The sequence below is a fragment of the Dipteris shenzhenensis genome, chromosome 25 (genome assembly GCF_047967505.1).
Source record: "Dipteris shenzhenensis isolate YYH24624 ecotype China chromosome 25, Dip_SZ_1.0, whole genome shotgun sequence".
Lineage (NCBI taxonomy): Eukaryota > Viridiplantae > Streptophyta > Polypodiopsida > Gleicheniales > Dipteridaceae > Dipteris > Dipteris shenzhenensis.
The window spans coordinates 41,612,035-41,630,511 of record NC_141620.1 but is presented as its reverse complement, the minus strand read 5'-3'; the positions used below and the strand labels follow the sequence as shown (position 1 = coordinate 41,630,511).

Genomic DNA, 18,477 nt, shown 5'->3' with positions numbered 1-18,477 from the left:
GCCAGCTTGTTGGATCTCTTCTTTGGCTACTTAACACTCGACTGGATCTCGGCTTCTCTGTCGGCACCCTCAGTACCTTCATGCAAACCCCTTCGCTTTCTCATTGGCAAGCTGCTCGACGTCTCCTCCGCTATCTTCAGGGGACCTCTACTTTCGGGCTCTTTTATGTTGCCGGTGGTGCCTCTCCTTCCCCGCTCACTCTCCGAGGTTGGAGTGACTCCGACTGGGCTGACGACCCCGATTCTCGCCGCTCTACCACGGGCTATGTTTTCTCCTTTGGCTCTGCGGCTATCTCCTGGTCCAGTAAACGCCAACCCACGGTCGCCCTATCTTCCACCGAGGCTGAGTATCGGGCTATGTGTAGTGCCACCTGTGAGGCTGTGTGGCTTCGGCGCCTTCTTCTCGATTGTGGTTTTCAGCAACCCACTTCTACCACACTTTTTTGTGACAATCAAAGCTGTATTGCCCTTGCTCGCAATCCGGTTTTCCATGCTCGGACAAAACACATTGAAATTCAGTACCACTACACGCGAGAGAAGGTTCTTGACGGTACCATTGTGCTCCTATTCAGCACCACTTCCGACAACGTCGCCGACATATTTACTAAATCTGTTTCTCCTCCCCTTCTTCAACGTCATACCAGCTCTCTGGGTCTTGTGCCACACCCTGGAGCTGAGAGGGGGTGTTGAGAATATACATCTCCAGGAGTGGCTGGCCGACCAGCCCCCACGCAGCAAAGGGGGCTAGAGGGGGTAGGCTGGCCGACCAGCTGGTCGGCCCAGTTGGCCTGACCGACCAGGCTGGTCGGTCCAGGCAAACTGGCCGACTCCCCCCTTGGCCTGCCCTATAAAAGGGACTCCTTCCCTTCACTTCATTCACTCACTTCTTGCAGCTCCTCAAGGCTCCAGCATACAGCCTGCTCCTGACCATTCCCTTAGAGCCCCCTCTCAGCTGCTCAGTTGGCTGCCCACACTCCCGCAGCAGATCTTGCCTCTTCAGGGCTCTTGCCTCCTCAGTCCAGGCCTCTACAGTTCCCTTGTTCCAAGGTTCCAGCCTCTTCACTTGGGAATGTTCTCTGGAGGTCCTGTAATGTCTCCCATGTTGCATCCTCCTCAACACGATCCTTCCACTTGATCTTGTATTCCGTGATAGTTCTATTTCAAATCTGTCTTTCACGAAATTCAAGAATACACTCAGGGTCGTGTCGAATAAAAGTCAAATCTATAACTTCTATTATTTCTTGAGGAGAAACAAGTTGATCATCCGCACCCAATACTTCTTTCAGTCTACTGACATGAAAGACTGGATGTACTCTAACATCAGGCGGCAATTCTAGTCGATATGCAACTGGTCCAATTCTTTTAATAACCTTGAATGGACCACAGTATCTGAGGGATAATTTCGGAACCAAACCAGTATTTAGGCTCTTGGATTCCTTGGGGATTCGCAAATATACCATCGTTCCTTCATAGAACTCTCTAGGTGAACGATGTCTATTAGCATAACATCTGTCCCAATCTTGGGTACTTCTAATAGACTCCTTGGCAAACTGCAACATTTCCTGCATGTCTTGCAAGAAGGTCTTTGCAGCATCATTTTGGATTCCCTTTAATCCAACCATAACTGGTGACTTAGGTTGAAACCCGTACATAAGCATAAAAGGACTGTAACCAGTACTCGAATGCTTTGCACTGTTATAAGCAAATTCTATCATAGGTAGATAATCTTCCCATGAAGACTGTCTCTTAGAAACATATGCACGAAGCATATCTTCAACCAATTGGTTGACCTTCTCGGTACTGGCATCGGATTGTGCATGATTTGAGGAACTCATACTTGGAGTAGTTTCTAGCTTCTCAGAAACAAGATGCTTCACATGCACATGCTCTTCAGGATGATTGGGCATGGGCTGTCCATTGCTCATTTGATCCCTCCAAAGTTGATGCATTCTTTACTGCTAATGATGCTCAGTCCTGGTACTTTGATAGTGGTGCTTCCAAGCATGTCACATCTTGCAGACAGTTGTTTCATTCTTTAGCTGATGCACCTCGAGGGGGGACTGTCACATGTGCCAATAATGCTTCATATGCTATTAAAGGAATTTGAGATGTGCAGCTCACATCCATTTCAAGCCATCCTGTTACTCTGACAAATGTTCTTTTTGTGCCTAGAATTGAAGTCAACTTGATTTCAATTTCAGCAATTGCCACTTCAGGTTTGAGAGTTATTTTTGATGGCTACAGATGCCTAGTTTATGATCTTCGTGATGACAATGCCATAGTTCTCACTGGCACTTTGCAAAAGGGGCTTTATCACCTTGATCATCACTTAGTTGCACTTTCTATTGAAGCATTCGCAATTTCAGATTCACAGCTTGCTGAAACTCATCTTTGGCATGAGAGAATGGGTCATCTCAATTATAGAGCTCTTGCAAAGCTACATTCAGAGCAGATGGCAAATGATGTACCTCAAACTCACACAGTTTCCAAACATGTGTGTGAGGGTTGTCTTTTGGGTGAGATGCATCGGTTTCCTTATGAAAAGAATTGTTTAAAACTCTCACAAAGGAAATTGCAGCTAGTACACAGTGATATCTGTGGCCCAATGAGGACAAATGCCATTGGGGGGTATAAGTATTTCATGACTCTCATTGATGATTTCACAAGATATTGCTGGGTATATCCTTTAAAAGCCAAATCTGAAGTTTTCTTATGCTTTCAGAGATGGCTGAATATGGTTGAGAATGAATCAGGATGCAAGCTTGTCACCCTCAACACAGATAAGGGGGGAGAGTATATGTCAAAGGAGTTTGATGCATTTCTGTCTTCACGGGGCATTATTCACTCATGCACTACTCCTTACATTCCTTAGCAGAATCCTGTTTGTGAAAGAAAAAAACAGGTCCACAATGGAGATGGCCAGATGCATGCTTAAGGCCAAGTCTTTGCCCAATAAATTTTGGCTTGATGCAGTAATGTGTGCCAACTATGTGCTGAATAGATCACCTACACGGGCATTGAAGACTGTTACACCTTATGAAGCATGGAAAGGCAGGAAGCCTTCACTTTCACACATGAGAGTTTTTGGGTCTCTTGCATATGTTCATGTACCATCTCAGCTGAGACATAAGCTTGATGACAAGGCAATCAAATGCATATTTATTGGTTACAGCCAGGAGAGCAGAGGGTATCGGTTATATCAACCAAATACTGGGAAGATTATTGTCAGTAGAGATGTAATCTTTGCTGAACATTCAGCTTCTCCTCTTGTGGACTGTAAAGCAAAGCCAGATGTTGACATGTTTGATGCCTTTGAATCTTGGTTACCTTTGCCATCATTAGAAGATGATTTTGACCAGCAACATGAGCCTCTTGCAGGCCCTCCACTAAGCAATAATCAGCCACAACCTCATGCTGATTTGCAGGTTTCTCTTCCGGCACAAAATGATCCCGCTATTGATGATGCAGTCATTGAAGAAAGAGCTGTCAATAGACAGCAAAGGCAAGTTCCCAGATGGCTTCTTGATACATTGAGGGACAGCAAACAAGATCAGCCTTTTGCTGCCTGGACAAGATCAGGGAATAGAGAGCATGGTCACTTTCTTGAGTTTGCACTCCTTGCTACAGCTTGCAATGAAGAGCCTCTGTTTATAAAGATGCTTTTGACAGCAAAGAGTGGATGGATGCAATGAGAGCTGAGTTACAATCTATTGCCAAAAATGACACGTGGGAATTAGTAGATCTCCCTCCCGGCAAGCATGCCATTGGAATGCGGTGGGTCTACAAATTAAAAAGGAAATCTGATGGCAGCATAGATCGATACAAAGCCCGCCTTGTTGCAAAAGGGTATGCCCAACAACAAGGCATTGACTTCGAGGAGACATTTGCTCCCACATCCAAGATTACTACCATTAGATGTGTCATTGCCATTGCAGCCCATCATCATTGGCAAGTGCACCAGCTTGACATCAAAACTGCTTTTCTTCATGGGGATCTGCAGGAAGAAGTCTATGTCACACAACCTCCTGGCTTTGAGGTTGTTAATTCTGAAAATAAGGTATGCCGGCTTAGAAAAGCCCTTTATGGTTTGAAGCAGGCACCCAGGGCATGGTATACCAAAATTCATGCACACTTACTATCCCTTGGTTTTCAGAATAGTCCCACAAAAGCCACTCTTTATGTCCGTGGGAGTGGATCTGATTTTTTAGTGCTGATTTTATATGTGGATGATATGCTCATCACATGCCCAGATACTCAGCAAATTGCAGCTTTCAAGGCTGATTTGCAGCAGATTTCTGACATGTCAGACATGGGACAGCTCCATTATTATTTGGGCATTCAGGTTGCTCATGTTGAAGGGGGTATCATGATGTCTCAGTCCAAGTATATTGGATAGCTCCTTGATTATTTTCAGTTTGAGGATTGCAAGCCAATCGCTACTCCCGTGGACCCTGGCTTCGAATTCTAAGCTCATGATGGGAGCCCGCCATGCGATATCACTCTTTATCAGCAGGGTGTTGGATGCCTTATTTATTTATGTCACACCAGACCTGACTTGCAGGTATGCAGTATCTCAGCTCAGCAGATTCATGCACATGCCCAGTTCACAACATTGGCAGGCAGTGAAGAGAGTCTTCAGATATCTCATTGGCACTAAGGATTTAGCCCTCTTCTATGGTGATTAGGGTTCACTTACCATGCATGCTTACACAGATAGTGACTGGTCAGGATGTTCCGACACCAGAGTGTCACATACTGGCAATTGTTTTTTGCTTGGCAATTCATGTATCTCTTGGCTCAACAAGAAGCAATCAACAGTTGCCACGTCTAGTTGTGAGGCTGAGTACAGGGTAGTTTTCACCGCTACAGTAGAGTGTGTTTGGCTTCGACATTTACTTACAGATCTTGGTATTCGCCAAACATCCTCTACTATTGTCTACACTGACAGCCAGAGTGCTTTGGTCACTGTGCGTAACCCAGTGTTTCATGTGCGTACCAAGCATATTGAAGTTCACTATCATTATGTTCGGGAGCGGTTGTCAGCAGGAGACAGAGAGTTGTCCTATCTTCCCACAGAGGACAACATAGCAGATATGTTTACAAAGGCACTTCCTCGTCCCAAGTTCGGAGTTTTTCAATAGGCTTTACACTTGGTTCCCTTTGTTACATGATCTGACATCCCTTGTACATTCATAGGTGGCTATATCCTTTTGGATGAACATGCCACCATGACCAGAAAATACCTGGTATTTTGAGACGTTTTCAGAGTACTTCAGCCCATCCCATGGAGGGGGGTTTGTAGGCCATTCTCTGGTGGTTCTAGTGATGCCCTATAGGCCATGGTATGAGCCTTGTAGGCATAAATAAAGACACTTATAGTGTTAGTGTCTTTTAGGCCACATAGGACACTTAGTCCTGTGTGACACCTAGGACACTTAGTCCTAGGTCTAGGTACTTGTACCTTGTACTCCTTTGTTTTTGATCATCTAATCCAGGTTTAACGTGACGGCTAAGGCTCGTGCTACGTTTTGCTATCTGTACTCTCTCTCTCTCTCTCTCTCTCTCTCAAGCGATCCTACAAAAAACTTGTACCAACACTTCTAGAAACAATCCCTGAAGCAATGCACCAAACTAGGCTCCGTTCGGTGCACCCTCTGATGGAAAGTCGTCCTCTTCTGACATGCATATCTGTGTAGGCTTCAGTAGCTGCTCAAGGCTGAGCACTTTTGCAAAGTTCTGCTCCAATGTTGTACTGCAGATGGTGCTCTTCACACATGCGATGTGATCTGCAGGCTGAATAGACTCTCCAAGCTTTCCTGGCTGCTCTGAATGCAGCCCAATCCAAGCTCCAAAGAATGTTTGGGCCCCTGCATAAGGTCTCCTATTTATAGGGGAAAGCCCCCAGCAGCCTGGACGACTGGCCCCTGCAGACCAAGCCAACCAACTCTGATAGACTCACTGACCAGTCTGTCAGCCAACCAGTCAGCCCACAGATTGGGCCGATCCAGTCTGTTCACTGCCTGTTCACAGACCAGTTGACTAGCTTATTTAAGGCTTTTGTACCTGCGCAGCCTGTGGTCCTTTGTTTTATGCAGGTTTGCTGTACTTAGGTCTGTCCTTACACTCCTAGCCGGCTGCAGACCTTTCCTACTGCCCTGTCCAAGCTGTACTTGCTGTTGCCAGTGCTGCGCATTGATGCAATCTAAGGAATCCTGCTGTACCAGTGCAAGTACCTTCACACCCTTATCTTGGGGCATTGACCCTATTTTTCCAATCCCTTGTCTTAATGACACACTGTGGCCCAACATCAACCATGTCAAAACATTAGGAACATGTCACGAGGACGTGAAATTATGGGACTTTTGATTTGTGACTCTTGTAATTTGCGCGTGACTGCCTTGAGCCTTTGGGGCGCGCGGGCGGGACTTGGGGAATTAAAATTCCCTAGTGGGCCCTTGGGAATTGTGAATGTGCGCCCAGTTACTAGGCAATTAATTCTTAGGGCCGAAGTGTGCAAAAGGGGGGCCAAAAGAGTGGTACAATTAAAAATTGCTAATTTTAGCACAGGATTCCAAAAAGAGCAGAGAGCCTTGTTTTTAGGGGCAGAAGACCAAAATCAGTTCCAAAGGAGCCAGATCATCAGTTGCGAGTTGCCAGAGATCAAATCGCCATCTACCAGGAGCATCCAGAGCCTGCTAGGGGAAATCGCCATCATCTAGGGCTAGTTCCATTGCATCCAGAGTATGCCAGAAGAAATCGCACCTGATCTAGGATGTCTTCTTCAGGTTGTGATTTCAATTTCTGCCAGGATGTCTTCTTCAGATTGTGATTTGATCTCCAAGTCTTCCAAGTTGTTCCAGGTGACTGCGACTTGTTCCAGGTGATTGTGACCTGATCCAGGTGCTTGATGTAGATTGCGATTTGCTTTCCAGGCTGTCCAGGCTGTGCAGGGAACTTGCGATTTGATTCTGGGGAGCTTCTAGGTGTTGTTGCTGATTTTGGTAACTTGCCAGGCGTGGGTGTTCTCTTCTAAGCTGCGGCTGTGCTAGACCAGAATCAGCTTTTCTCTGTAGGATCTGGGGTTTTCCAGCCTTGGTGACCTATCCTCTGTGGATGCTGGGTAGAAGAAGGCTTGCTTTTTGCTTGCTTTTGCCGATCCTTGATTGGTTGCTGGCCAGTTATTGCGTTTGGGTTTCTTTCCTCACGAAGAAAGGTTGATTCTTGCTGTTGGGCAGTTGTCAAAGGCTTGTCTTGCAGTTGTTCAGCTGTGTTTGGCTGGTTGGGTGCTTGGTTATGCAATTGCAGGTGTAGCACAGACAATGGATGCTTTTGGGGTCTCTGTTGCATGCTTTGGTTGGCTGAGGACAAAGGGTTGCCTAGTAATTGGATGCCATTTCACCATTTGGAGTTGAGCAGGGAACTACAGGGTGGGCTAGACGGGGAGTCTGTGGGCGTTGGTTTACCTGTGGTGCAGCTTCCTAGAGACCTTTGTAATCAGCCGCTTGGTTTTAAATGAATGTTAAGGGGCGTTGACGTTTGGGGCTAATTGGTGTCCTTGTATTTGAGTAGGAGCGCTCTAGCTCCCTTGTGATTTGATCTGTGGTGCATAATTATTTGTCATTTTACTGTGTATGATGTAATTAAGTGGATCCTACCACCCTTTATGTTGTTGAGGCTGGTTTCAAAACATGTTGAGGAAGTCTTCTTGATGTGGTCGTGATTCCCACACCTCCAGTATCCCCTAGAAGTTCCCCTCAATGGTCTTGAACAACCGGGTCCAGTCTAGAACACTGGTCTGGTCCAAGTCATGAGCACTCTAATTCTAGTCAGTTGCGTCGCTCAGAAGCTAGGGAGTGACCAAACCTTTTGTGTCGCTCAGAAGCTAGGGAGTGACCAAACCTTTTAGATGCTCGTTGGGGAGAGACTAAAATGAAAATGTTTAGACTTCACAAGCAGTTGTAGCTTGAATGAAGAGATTTTGGACTACCTTTTGATTAGCCTTCTCCTTTAGTGCTAGCCTTCATCATGGCTGAGTCTGCCCTTCACCTCCGGAGTGCCGACAGGAACTCAGTACGAAGACTTTGTATAAATGGATGCTCAAGTATGTGTGGGTGTGTGGATTTGTATGTGTGAGAGCATATTTTTATACTATGGTCTACACCCACTGTTGGGCGTTGATGACGTCAGTGGGATGTCATAGTAGCTAGTCCCTGCTATGCATGATGGAGTTTATGGTTTTCAACCTTGTGAGTGACTATCATGAGATTGAAACTACACTATGTTGTGTTTTTAGAGGATGAGTTTGGGAATGTTCCTGGATTTCGATATTCAGACGATGGACACTTCTTTTGAGGCTTGGACCACTTTGAGGGACATGTACGAGCTAAACAACGTACCGAGGATTCTAGACCTCAAGATGCAGCCCTATGGCATGAGCATGGATGAGGGGGATTCAATACATGAATACATCACCAAGACGAAGGTGGTAAGGGACTAACTGGCAACACTTGGACAAAGGACGAGCTCGACTAGGATGGCTAGGCTATTGCTTGGCATGCTTTTGAGGAGCTACAATAGTTTCGTGACTACAATGATTGCAAGGTAGAGGGCGGCACCGGTCACATTTGATGAGCTGGTACCATTGTTTCTGTTGCAAGAAGCTCTAGAGAAGAAATACGATGATGGAATCAATGACAAAGCCCCTAAAGCTCAGGATGGGAATAAAGGCAAGGGCAAGGGTAAGCTTGACATAGGCAAGTCCAAGAAAGACAAGTTTGATGACGGAGCGGGCTCTTCAGATGAAGAAAACAAGAAAAAAGAGAAAGAAAGAGAAAACGTGATTCTATTGTGATCAGTTTTGCAAAGGATTGCAGAAAGAAGAAGGCAAATGAGGAGGAGGAGGCTAGCTCATATTCAAAGGAGTCAAAAGGTAATGCGATGGTCACCGGAGAGCTTTTCTTGGTGACATTTCTAGGTGTTGCTAAGGTTTAAAGTATACAGACCCCGATGTTACGGTGAGGATGTTTGACATTGGGAGATGGTCAAATGAGAAGTCAGGATCAGCATTGAGTGCTTGGAGCCATCTAGGTTCTTGGTTGGTATTGCTGACATAGAGGAGGATTCTTCGACAAGACATGTGGATTCAAAGTCAGTTGGATGTTGTGACTTAGAGGGGGACATCATAGGACTACACATGAAAGTTGATGGTCCAAGTGATTTGGATTTATGCTTGGGATTTGATTTCTCGAGTATGCCATTTGGTTACAGACCTTGCCACATGGAGGACAGGTTGAAATAGACCCTAAGATCATGGTGTCTGGATGTCTCCAAGCTGTTCACCATCATGAGCGGGGCAGTTGGAGGATGTTGGTGCCTAGAGTGCTTGAATTCAAAGGCGATACATGACTACAGGAGGTGGTGCAATGTGGTGCTACCAAAGATGGACCCGTGTACTAGGGTGGTTTGCTTGTATGGGACCGGACCTAGCGGAGCAGGAGCCACTGGGTGAAAAGCCAAGAAGTGATATCGACACCAAAGTGCTACGACATGGGGTCACCTCCCCCATCTTTAAGCCCCCATAGTTGTGAACCTAGAGATGATGTGGCTGCCATGTGGGCAGCGTTCAAACAACAAAAGATGTAAGCATGGGGCTGCCACATGAGTAGTATACGGGCTGCCATTTGGGCAGCCCTAGACTTGCACAATGGGTAATTGCTCCCCATCCAGTCTGCCTATCTCCCCAAAATTCTGAATAGCAAATCTTTGGGCCATGACAACGAACTGAGAAGAGATAGAGTAAGAAAGTTACACACCTGTGTGAACCTGAGCCTCCCTCATTCTTGCCAAGGGCACAATCCTCTAGATGTCAAAGTAGATTCTCCCAAGCTCTGAATCAAGGTCGTCTTTCAGCAAGGTCCTTGCCTTCAGGCTCCATTTCTCGTGAACTTCCGATCAGGATGTTAGAAATGACCCAAACAGAGGATATCCGCAACGGAAGACTGATAGATAGCCTAGGAATTCACACGGAAATGTTTAACTACTGAATCAAAACTTCTTTACTTGTGTGTGCTCAACATACATGTGTGCAGACCAGTAAACAGACAAATTTCCAAGAGAGAAATAGAACCAATACAAACAGCAAAAGATGTAAGCATGGGGCTGCCACATGGGCAGCACATGGGCATCTGGCAGTTTGCAGCCAGCCTGGTTCTGGGCCCTTTGGTAAGAATGGTGTTTGACATCATGGAGGGTGCATAATGGCTAAGAGACTTTGAAGTGGATGAACAGGAATCCTGAAGGTTGAGGTCCATCATTAAGCTCAAGTACAGTTTTGTCGGCTTTGCATTTCTTTTTGTTACCTTGTTGCCTTTGCATTTATTTTTGCTACTTAGTTTGTGTGTTAAAAGATGGGGAATGGTCTTGGTCACACAAAAGTCTATTCCTGTGTAGTTCTTATTTAGGAAGCTTTTCCGTTATTCTAATATGGTAGATGATATTTAGTTCTTTATTTGTATCCATAAATCATCTGAGGCATTTCTTATTACTTTTAACTGCCACTGGTATATCTTTAGCATCACAGAAGAACTACATGCAGATGCATATTTACCTCTTTGGTTTTTCACTAACAGATATGCATGTCGTTTTGACACATTCTAAATACATTCAGTCTAGGTCCCAATCCTGATGCACAAATGACATCCAACGGTCGCATTTCATGAAGAGAAGTGATGGCCTTGGTCGAGTTTAATGAAGCCATGACGTTGACTGCCTCTGAGTCCAGGATGCGATGTTTTTACTTCCTATGTTTCCTCTTTGAACATTTATCAGGACCGTTTGAGCCCTTTTCTGCTCTACTTCTCCATCAAACTTTTTTTTTCCCCACAAAAGGGACCCTATGTGCCTTGCTTCTGTAAAGAAGTAAGTGTTATTTCAGCTTGTGAGCTTTGCTACACTTTGCTGATGACATTTACTATGCTGATGGTGATATCTAATTATTGTAGTGTCAAACAAACAGAAATGGCTGAGGATATGTGAAGAAGAACAAGTTTGGATGGACTCTGCTCACATTGGTTCCATTTTGATGTATTTGCTGTCATCGTCAGGACAAAGAGCAGCTCATGGCGAATTTGCGGAAAGAATTGAGGATTTCTCATGATGAGCATTTAAAGTTCATAGAGGAGGTCGGAGCAAATGATACACTTCGCCGAATCAGGTTTAGTGTCTTCTTCAATATATTGGTTTCATAAAGATGTGTGTTTTTAAATTTAGTTTCCAGGAGAGTTTTGACAGCAATACTGCAAAAGTTGACAGGTAGTCTACATGCTGGCCTTAATCATGACAGAGTATCCCTTCATCTCTAGATCTTTGGCAATCTCATGATAATAATTTTATTTACAATCTCATTGTAAGAACATTATGTGTGTGAGTGCTTGTATGTGTGTATCGCGCATGCACACATTGACTTAATATCTGCTATTGGGTCCCGATGACGTAGCTAGTCCTTTCTATGCAATGTGCATAATGATTATTGGGTGGTATAAATGAATTCATTTTGTAGAGGTTGAGTGTTGACTCCTGACATATGTTCTAGTTGAACCAGGATGTGGCTCGAATTTGGACGAATTTCGAATCATCAATCATATCTGGAAAGCTCATTGGTGCTATAATATTGGAACTATTATTTACTTGTTTAGCTTTGTCTGTATCTGGCATATAGGGAACGAAAGCCACAGTTTGATGAACACATGGGTCTACCTCCTATTTTATCTGCTGCTTGGAAGAAGCAGAAAACTGCACATGCCCCGCATGCTTCTTTGCCGCCACCTGCAACAAAAGCTACTCCAGTCCCATGTTTCAGTTTAACTCCAACAGCTGCTGTTGGAAAAAAGGGGACATCAGGTGGTTCCAGAGGCAAGAAGAGCAAAGGGGTATGCCGGTCTGTTCTGAATTAAGCTTTGATTTGGCAATTTGACTAGCAATCATCAGTACGTTTGATTGTGGGTTTGCCTGAAATCTGCAGGTTCGAAAGCAGGAAAATGTTTCTACTCCGACTCCACCACCGCTCTCAACAGGGCCTTCTGTTGGAAGAGGTTCAGCTCCAACGAGCAACAGAGATATTGCTCTAGCAGAAGATGTTCCCATTGATCCTTGGATAGGAAAAAGAGTCAAAACAAGGTGGCCTGAGGACAATGCATTTTATGAAGCAGTGATAGCAGATTATAATGCAGAAAATGTAAGCTCCTGTTCTGGTAAAATTGTTGATGCCCGTGATGGGCATTCTTAAAATATTTGTCATCATCTGTACTTATTTATAGTTGACACCTGCACTTGTGTCCCCGTAGGACTTGATCCCCTGCACTCCCGTATGTGTCGAATAGGGATTACAGACTATCAACCTGTTTATAAACTGTGGGCCTGGTAGTTTTGAAATATCGTCTCATGGATTAAACTGTAGACCTCATAGATTGATTGGAAGGCATCACTTTTGAATGAAATAGTGGCTCCATATTTATTGATTTTGTGGTTATTTCTCCCAAAAGTATAAACAATTGCAGTGCAACAAATTCACGTCATTTGGGTTGTCTTTGTCAATGCAGTAGATGAGGTAGATGAGATCACTAGTTCTCTTAAGAAACCTTTGAAGACAAAGTCAATTCTTGTGTTGATAATATGAAGAAGCAATTTTTTGATGTGAAAGTGTTAAACATTTAGGAAGAGAGCGAAGGAGAAATGTGGAATGAGGGACGGAGGCAAGATGTCACAAAGCAACACAAAGTTGAAGTATTGATTGATCACAAAGAAGATACAAGTCACAAAGATGTCTCACACACTCATGTACAAGAATTTAAGTAGGCAAGTGGAAGAGTCCACTTGTCGTTCACTACACACTCTACCTCCAAGTTTCTCACATGCAAGGAGGTGATTACAATATGTTGCCACATAGCACCCACATATGTCTCATCTCTAACAAATGAGTATAACTTTAGGCTTCCACTCCACTTAGGTATTCATAGCCCCAATGTGGTATTGGATGCTATGATCAACTAATTCTCAACACTCTCTCTTGATCAAGCATCCTTACCACGCAGGGTGTGCTACACCAAGGAATCACTAAGGACTCACTAAGAACTTGTTTGATCACAAAGAAGAATAAGCGAGGTTGGCTTCATGGTTGGATGAGGTATCCTTATGATTAAGGTTTTGATCTCCCTGCTTCTTGTGGCACTCCTTAATTAAATGTCCAAGCTGTTAGAAACTCATTGTGCCCACCTGTGAGCCCCCGATTTGAGGGGACAAGGGGCAGTGAGAGGAGGGCTGGGGAGAGAGAGAGATTGAGGCCGGCATCATAGGCAACCAGCACACGGGCTGGTTGCAGCCTGCAACAGCAGGTAAAACGGGGCTTTAGTCCTCACATGGAGGCTCCTGCAGCAGCGCAGACTGGCTGCACAGGGCACCCTTATATAGGGGCCTGTGGCAGGCCAAGTCGGCCCAACCAGGGCCAACCCTGGTCGGTTTTCTAGGGCCCATGTGGTCGGCCACCAGACAGGGTACCAACCCTGCTGATCGGTCAACTCAAGGGGCCTGGGCAGTGCCTATAAAAGGCCTACTCCTCCATTCATTCCAGCATTCAGTGCAAGACTGAAAGCCCCTCTCCAAGGCTGTGTTCAGCACTCAGATCTGGAGCAGTTGGTGAGAGAGAGAGTCCATCAATATTCTCCAGCACTTTGCTGTGTTTTGTATTGCTCCCTTGCAGCTATTTTTCTGCCCACCATCTGGTGGATGAATATACTCTCTTTCTCTGTCCGTCCATATTTATTTCTGAGAGAGTGTTTGTTGCATTTGTGATCATCTATTTGAGTCGAGTGTGTGTAAGAGTTGGAGAGATCTTGGGTGGAGGTTTGAGTGATTCATTCCCTCTTGATTTCTAACACAAGCCGCTTGTAGTAGTAACAGATATGTGGCTTTTTCACAAAGAGAGCGTCCTCACGTGGACCTTTACTTTCTTCATCCTTTGAACAGGTCGCATCTTGCTCTTTTTCATTTCCATTCTCCTTTCTTTAAGCGATTTGTGTCTCCTCCAAGATCAGAGTGGCAGTTGCATCACTAAGAGTTAAGGTAGATTGATTTGCTAAGGTAGACACACATGCTTCAAAAGTCTCAGGCATGCTGGCAAGAAGAACAAACATAGCTTCTTCATCACTTATAGCTACCCCACCACTAGCAAGTGATCCACCAAGGCATGGAGATTACCAATATGTTCGCCCACTTCCACACCTTCGTTTGTCGCATTTACTTGACCAAATACACATTGGAGATGTTTCCAAGCTTCATGCAAAGATCTTGTTGAAGCCACCTAGTTGATCTGGGAATTAAACAAAAGCTAGCAATTAAACCAAACATACACCATATAAGTTAGATGTGTGCGCAAGTCGAGCAATTGGATTCTTGAAGGGTATGAAGCAGATGATTCTTGATTCCAGATGGGATGAACTATCCAATCTGGAAAGTCAAGATCCGAAGCCATCTGTTGGCACGGAAGCTGTGGAAGATAGTGATTGGGACCGTGGAGAAGCCGGAGGACATTGTGGACAAAAGAGGTGAAGTTTTATTTGAAGCAGCGGATGAACTTAGTGCATGGGTAGAGAGGGATGCTCAAGCCTTAGCAATGCTAATTAGCACGACAGCAGATGCTGTGATAGCATCAGCTTTATAATCTTGATATGAATGAGGGTGATAGTGTGCATGACCATCTGGCAAAGGTGAAAGTCGTGCGGGACCAGCTCGCAGTGGTTGGTCAGAAGGTGGACTCGAGTCAGTTGGCGTTGCTCACACTCCACAAGTTGCCACGGAGTTTCAAAAGTTTTGTGACTACGGCCACTGTGGGTCAACGGACTAAGCCAATCACCTTTGAGGAGCTTGGCCCACTCCTACTTTAGGAGGAGGCTCGAGAGAAACTCTTTACACAAACCGACGAGAAGGCATTAGTGGCCAAAGACAAGCCGTGAAAAGGCAAGCCAAAGGAGTTCAAGAAGTCAGAGGACACTGACCGAAAGAAGAAAATGAAGTGCTATTACTGTGAAAAGCTTGGCCACTCCGCCAAAGAATGCCGAAAGAAGAAGGCGGATCAGAAGCGGAAGAGAGAAGCCATAAACAAAGAAGAGCCTAAGAATGATTCTACCAATGTGACGATTGGACATTTGTTTTTAATCAATGAACATTGTTCAGCGTATGCAGGTAGTGAAGGAAAAGAGGGTTGGTATGTTGACAGCGGTGCTTCAAAGCACATGTCTAACAGAAAGACTTAATTCAAAACCGTGGAAGTACACACCCGGATTCCAAAGTTTCTGTCGGGGATAGCCGGATGTGTCCTGTGAAGGGCATCGGTAGCATTACTTTCATTACAACCGCGGGTGAGGAGAAGGATATCTCTGGAGTACTTTCTGTACCCAACCTTTGCAAGAACTTACTGTCTGTAAGTCAGATGGACAAAAACAACATGGCAGTTCTCTTTCAAGATGGCAAGGTCATCGTGACATCCAAAGCAAATGGACAGATGGTGGCTCAAGGAGTTAAAGAGAACGGACTGTACCGCCTCAGTGCAATGTTGGTTCATGAAGACAACGGAAAGTCCAAACTTTGGCATGAGCGCTTCGATCATGTGAGCTATGGAACCTTGGCTGAAATGTCAAAATCGAAGATGGTGGATGGACTTCCACCAATTACAGGAAAGCATGGTGTATGTAGGGCTTGTCTAGAAGGCAAGCAGCACAGGGATAAGTTCCCACAAGAGGCCTCGTTTCGGGCCAGCAAACCACTTGAGTTGGTTCATGCCGACATTTGTGGCCCAATGTCTACAGCATCATGGGTAGGATCTAGGTACTCACTTCTCTTTGTGGATGATTTCAGTAGAATGACCTGGGTGTATTGCTTGGCCAAAAAGTCACAGGCTTTCGAGAAGTTCAAGGATTGGAACGCTAGAGTTGAAAAGGAGACAGGGGAGGATGTCAAGACGTTCCGTACAGACAGGGGGGGAGAATTCACCTCAAATGAGTTCAACACATTTTGTCGCAAGCATGGGATCAAGCGACAACTCACCACAGCACATACTTCTCAGCAAAACGGGGTAGCCGAGAGGCAGCATAGAACCACCACGGGGACATGGCTTGCTATGCTCCGAGGTAGGAACCTTTCTAAAGCCTATCGGAGTGAAGCTATCAATACAGCTGTACACATTCTCAACAGGACCAAGATGAAGGCCGTCAAGGGTAAGACTCCATATGAGGCATTTTATGGTAAGAAGCCCTCTATCACTCATCTTTGCATTTTTGGTTCTAACGCATGGGTGCATGTGCACAAGGAAGACATGACCAAGCTTGATTCCCGGAGCAGAAAATGTATCTTTGTTAGATATAGCGAAGAATCCAAGGCCTATCGACCTTCAACCCAGTAAAGAAGCAGATCCTTATTAGTCGGGATGTTGTCTTTGAGGAAAAGGAACCTGAACCCCAGGAGGAGCCTCAGATTGGGGAGGAGGAGATTGTTCAACCCCTGAATCCACCCCGCCCCAGGTTGACCATCCAAGAGGTGGCGAAATTGGAAGCTGATGTTCCACAAGGTACTGAGGAAGAGCAGGATGTTCCAGAAGCAGTTTCAGTTCCTCCTCCCACTGAGAAGCAGAAGAGGTTGCCCCAATGGTACCTACGGACATTGGAAGACTCTCGGGTCACCGAAATACCTGAGAGTAGCAGTTCTGGATTGCGACGGTCCCAACGTCTTTAGAAGACCCCATCCGTGAATTTTGCGTTGGTGGCTCAGCTTGAAGAGCCAAGGACCTTCGAGGAGGTGAAGGACCATCTAGAATGGTAGGCTGCCATGCAGGCAGAGATGGATGCTATCCTGAAGAACAATTTCTGGGACTTAGTGGCCAGGCCCTCGTGACGGAAAGTCATCGGCACTAAGTGGGTATACAAACTTAAATACAAATCAGACGGCAGCTTGGATAAGTATAAAGCAAGGTTAGTGGTCAAAGGTTTTGCTCAAACTGAAGGCATGGGTTTTGATGAAACTTTTGCTCCCACAGCTCCCATGGTTACTATCCGGACAGTGATTGCCCTTGCTGCCCAATTCTAGTGGCCTATTTAAATGGATGTGAAGTGTGCATTCCTTAATGGAACCTTGGAGGAGGAGGTATACGTAGAGCAGCCACCGGGCTTCCAAGATCCAGGGTCCCCATTAAAGGTTTGCAGGTTGAAGAAGGCGCTATACGGGCTGAAACAGGCCCTAGAGCTTGGTACCAAAGGATTGATGTATTCTTTCAGAAGATAGGGCTAAGTCGGAGCCCTTTTGAGGCAAACCTCTACTTGTTCATTGAGAAGGGGTTGCGATTAGTACTCATCCTCTATGTTGATGATCTTATCTTGACAGGTGACAATGTCAAGAAGATTTCTCAGGTCAAGGAGCTACTCATGTCTGAGTTTGAGATGATTGACCTTGGGTTATTACACTACTTCCTTGGGATAGAAGTAAAGCAGGCCAAAGATAGGATCTTCATTTCACAGGAGAAATATTATAGAGAACTTCCGAAGAGATTTCAGATGGAGGATCGCAAGACAGCACTAACTCCAATGGAGGTCGGGCTCAAGCCAAGTGTTCACGACACATCTCAGCCGGTCGATACTCCTTTGTATCGACGATTGGTAGGAAGTTTGCTTTACGTTACCAATACTCGACCTGATATTTGTTATGGAGTTGGGCTGTTATGCTAGTTTCTGCTTCTCCTAGGAAGAGTCATTGGGATGCAGGTTTACGAGTGCTGAGGTATCTAAAGGGTACTTGCACCTACGGGATCACCTATACCAAAGGCATCGAACTAGGCGGGTTCTGTGACAGTGATTGGGAGTCCTATTGCAATGTGATGTTGAGGTTTTTGGGCCCAAATATTGACATATTTATCATCAGGGCATTATGCTTCTTTATACTGCATGCAATTATTTCAGCTTCCCGACAATGAAGGTCCATGCATGTGGGTATCACAGGGAGAGCCCATATGTTTTCCAATTCCTTCATGGCCACATGCAAAAGGCAAGCATAAATGGGAATCATGCTGTTGAAATGAATGGCTCTACAATTGCAGGACTTGCAATTATATGCATTTTCGTACATTTTATTCTGCCGAAGCCAAGCAAAATAGAAAGTTGGCACTGGAGTAATTTTTATGTTAGTTCCTTATTCTTCCAAGAATTTTTATTATCTAGCCTTGAATGATTGACTTGAATCTTAATTTTTGATTGTTTGACGTGCTTGTATGGGTTTATAGTAATTGTACACATATATGCATGCATGTCTGTGTCTGTCTGTTTGCCTGCGCATGAGGTGGAGTGTAATAATTCCCATTGATATAGTTATAATCTTTACTTGTAAAAATGTGCATCATTACTTAGAGGCTGGTGCTATGAAATATATTTATGCTTATAGAATA

General features: G+C 45.0%; 1 protein-coding gene across 2 annotated transcripts in view; it reads left to right on the top strand.

The window, feature by feature from the left end:
• LOC147885896 (protein EMSY-LIKE 2-like) overlaps positions 1-18,477 on the top strand; it is a 60,459-nt gene that overhangs the window by 20,711 nt on the left and 21,271 nt on the right. For both annotated transcript variants that reach the window (XM_087396756.1, XM_087396755.1), the window contains exons 3-5: positions 11,102-11,211; positions 11,716-11,926; positions 12,019-12,231. In XM_087396756.1, coding sequence (XP_087252882.1) covers positions 11,102-11,211; positions 11,716-11,926; positions 12,019-12,231 — 534 coding nt within the window. The remainder of the gene's footprint in view (positions 1-11,101; positions 11,212-11,715; positions 11,927-12,018; positions 12,232-18,477) is intronic.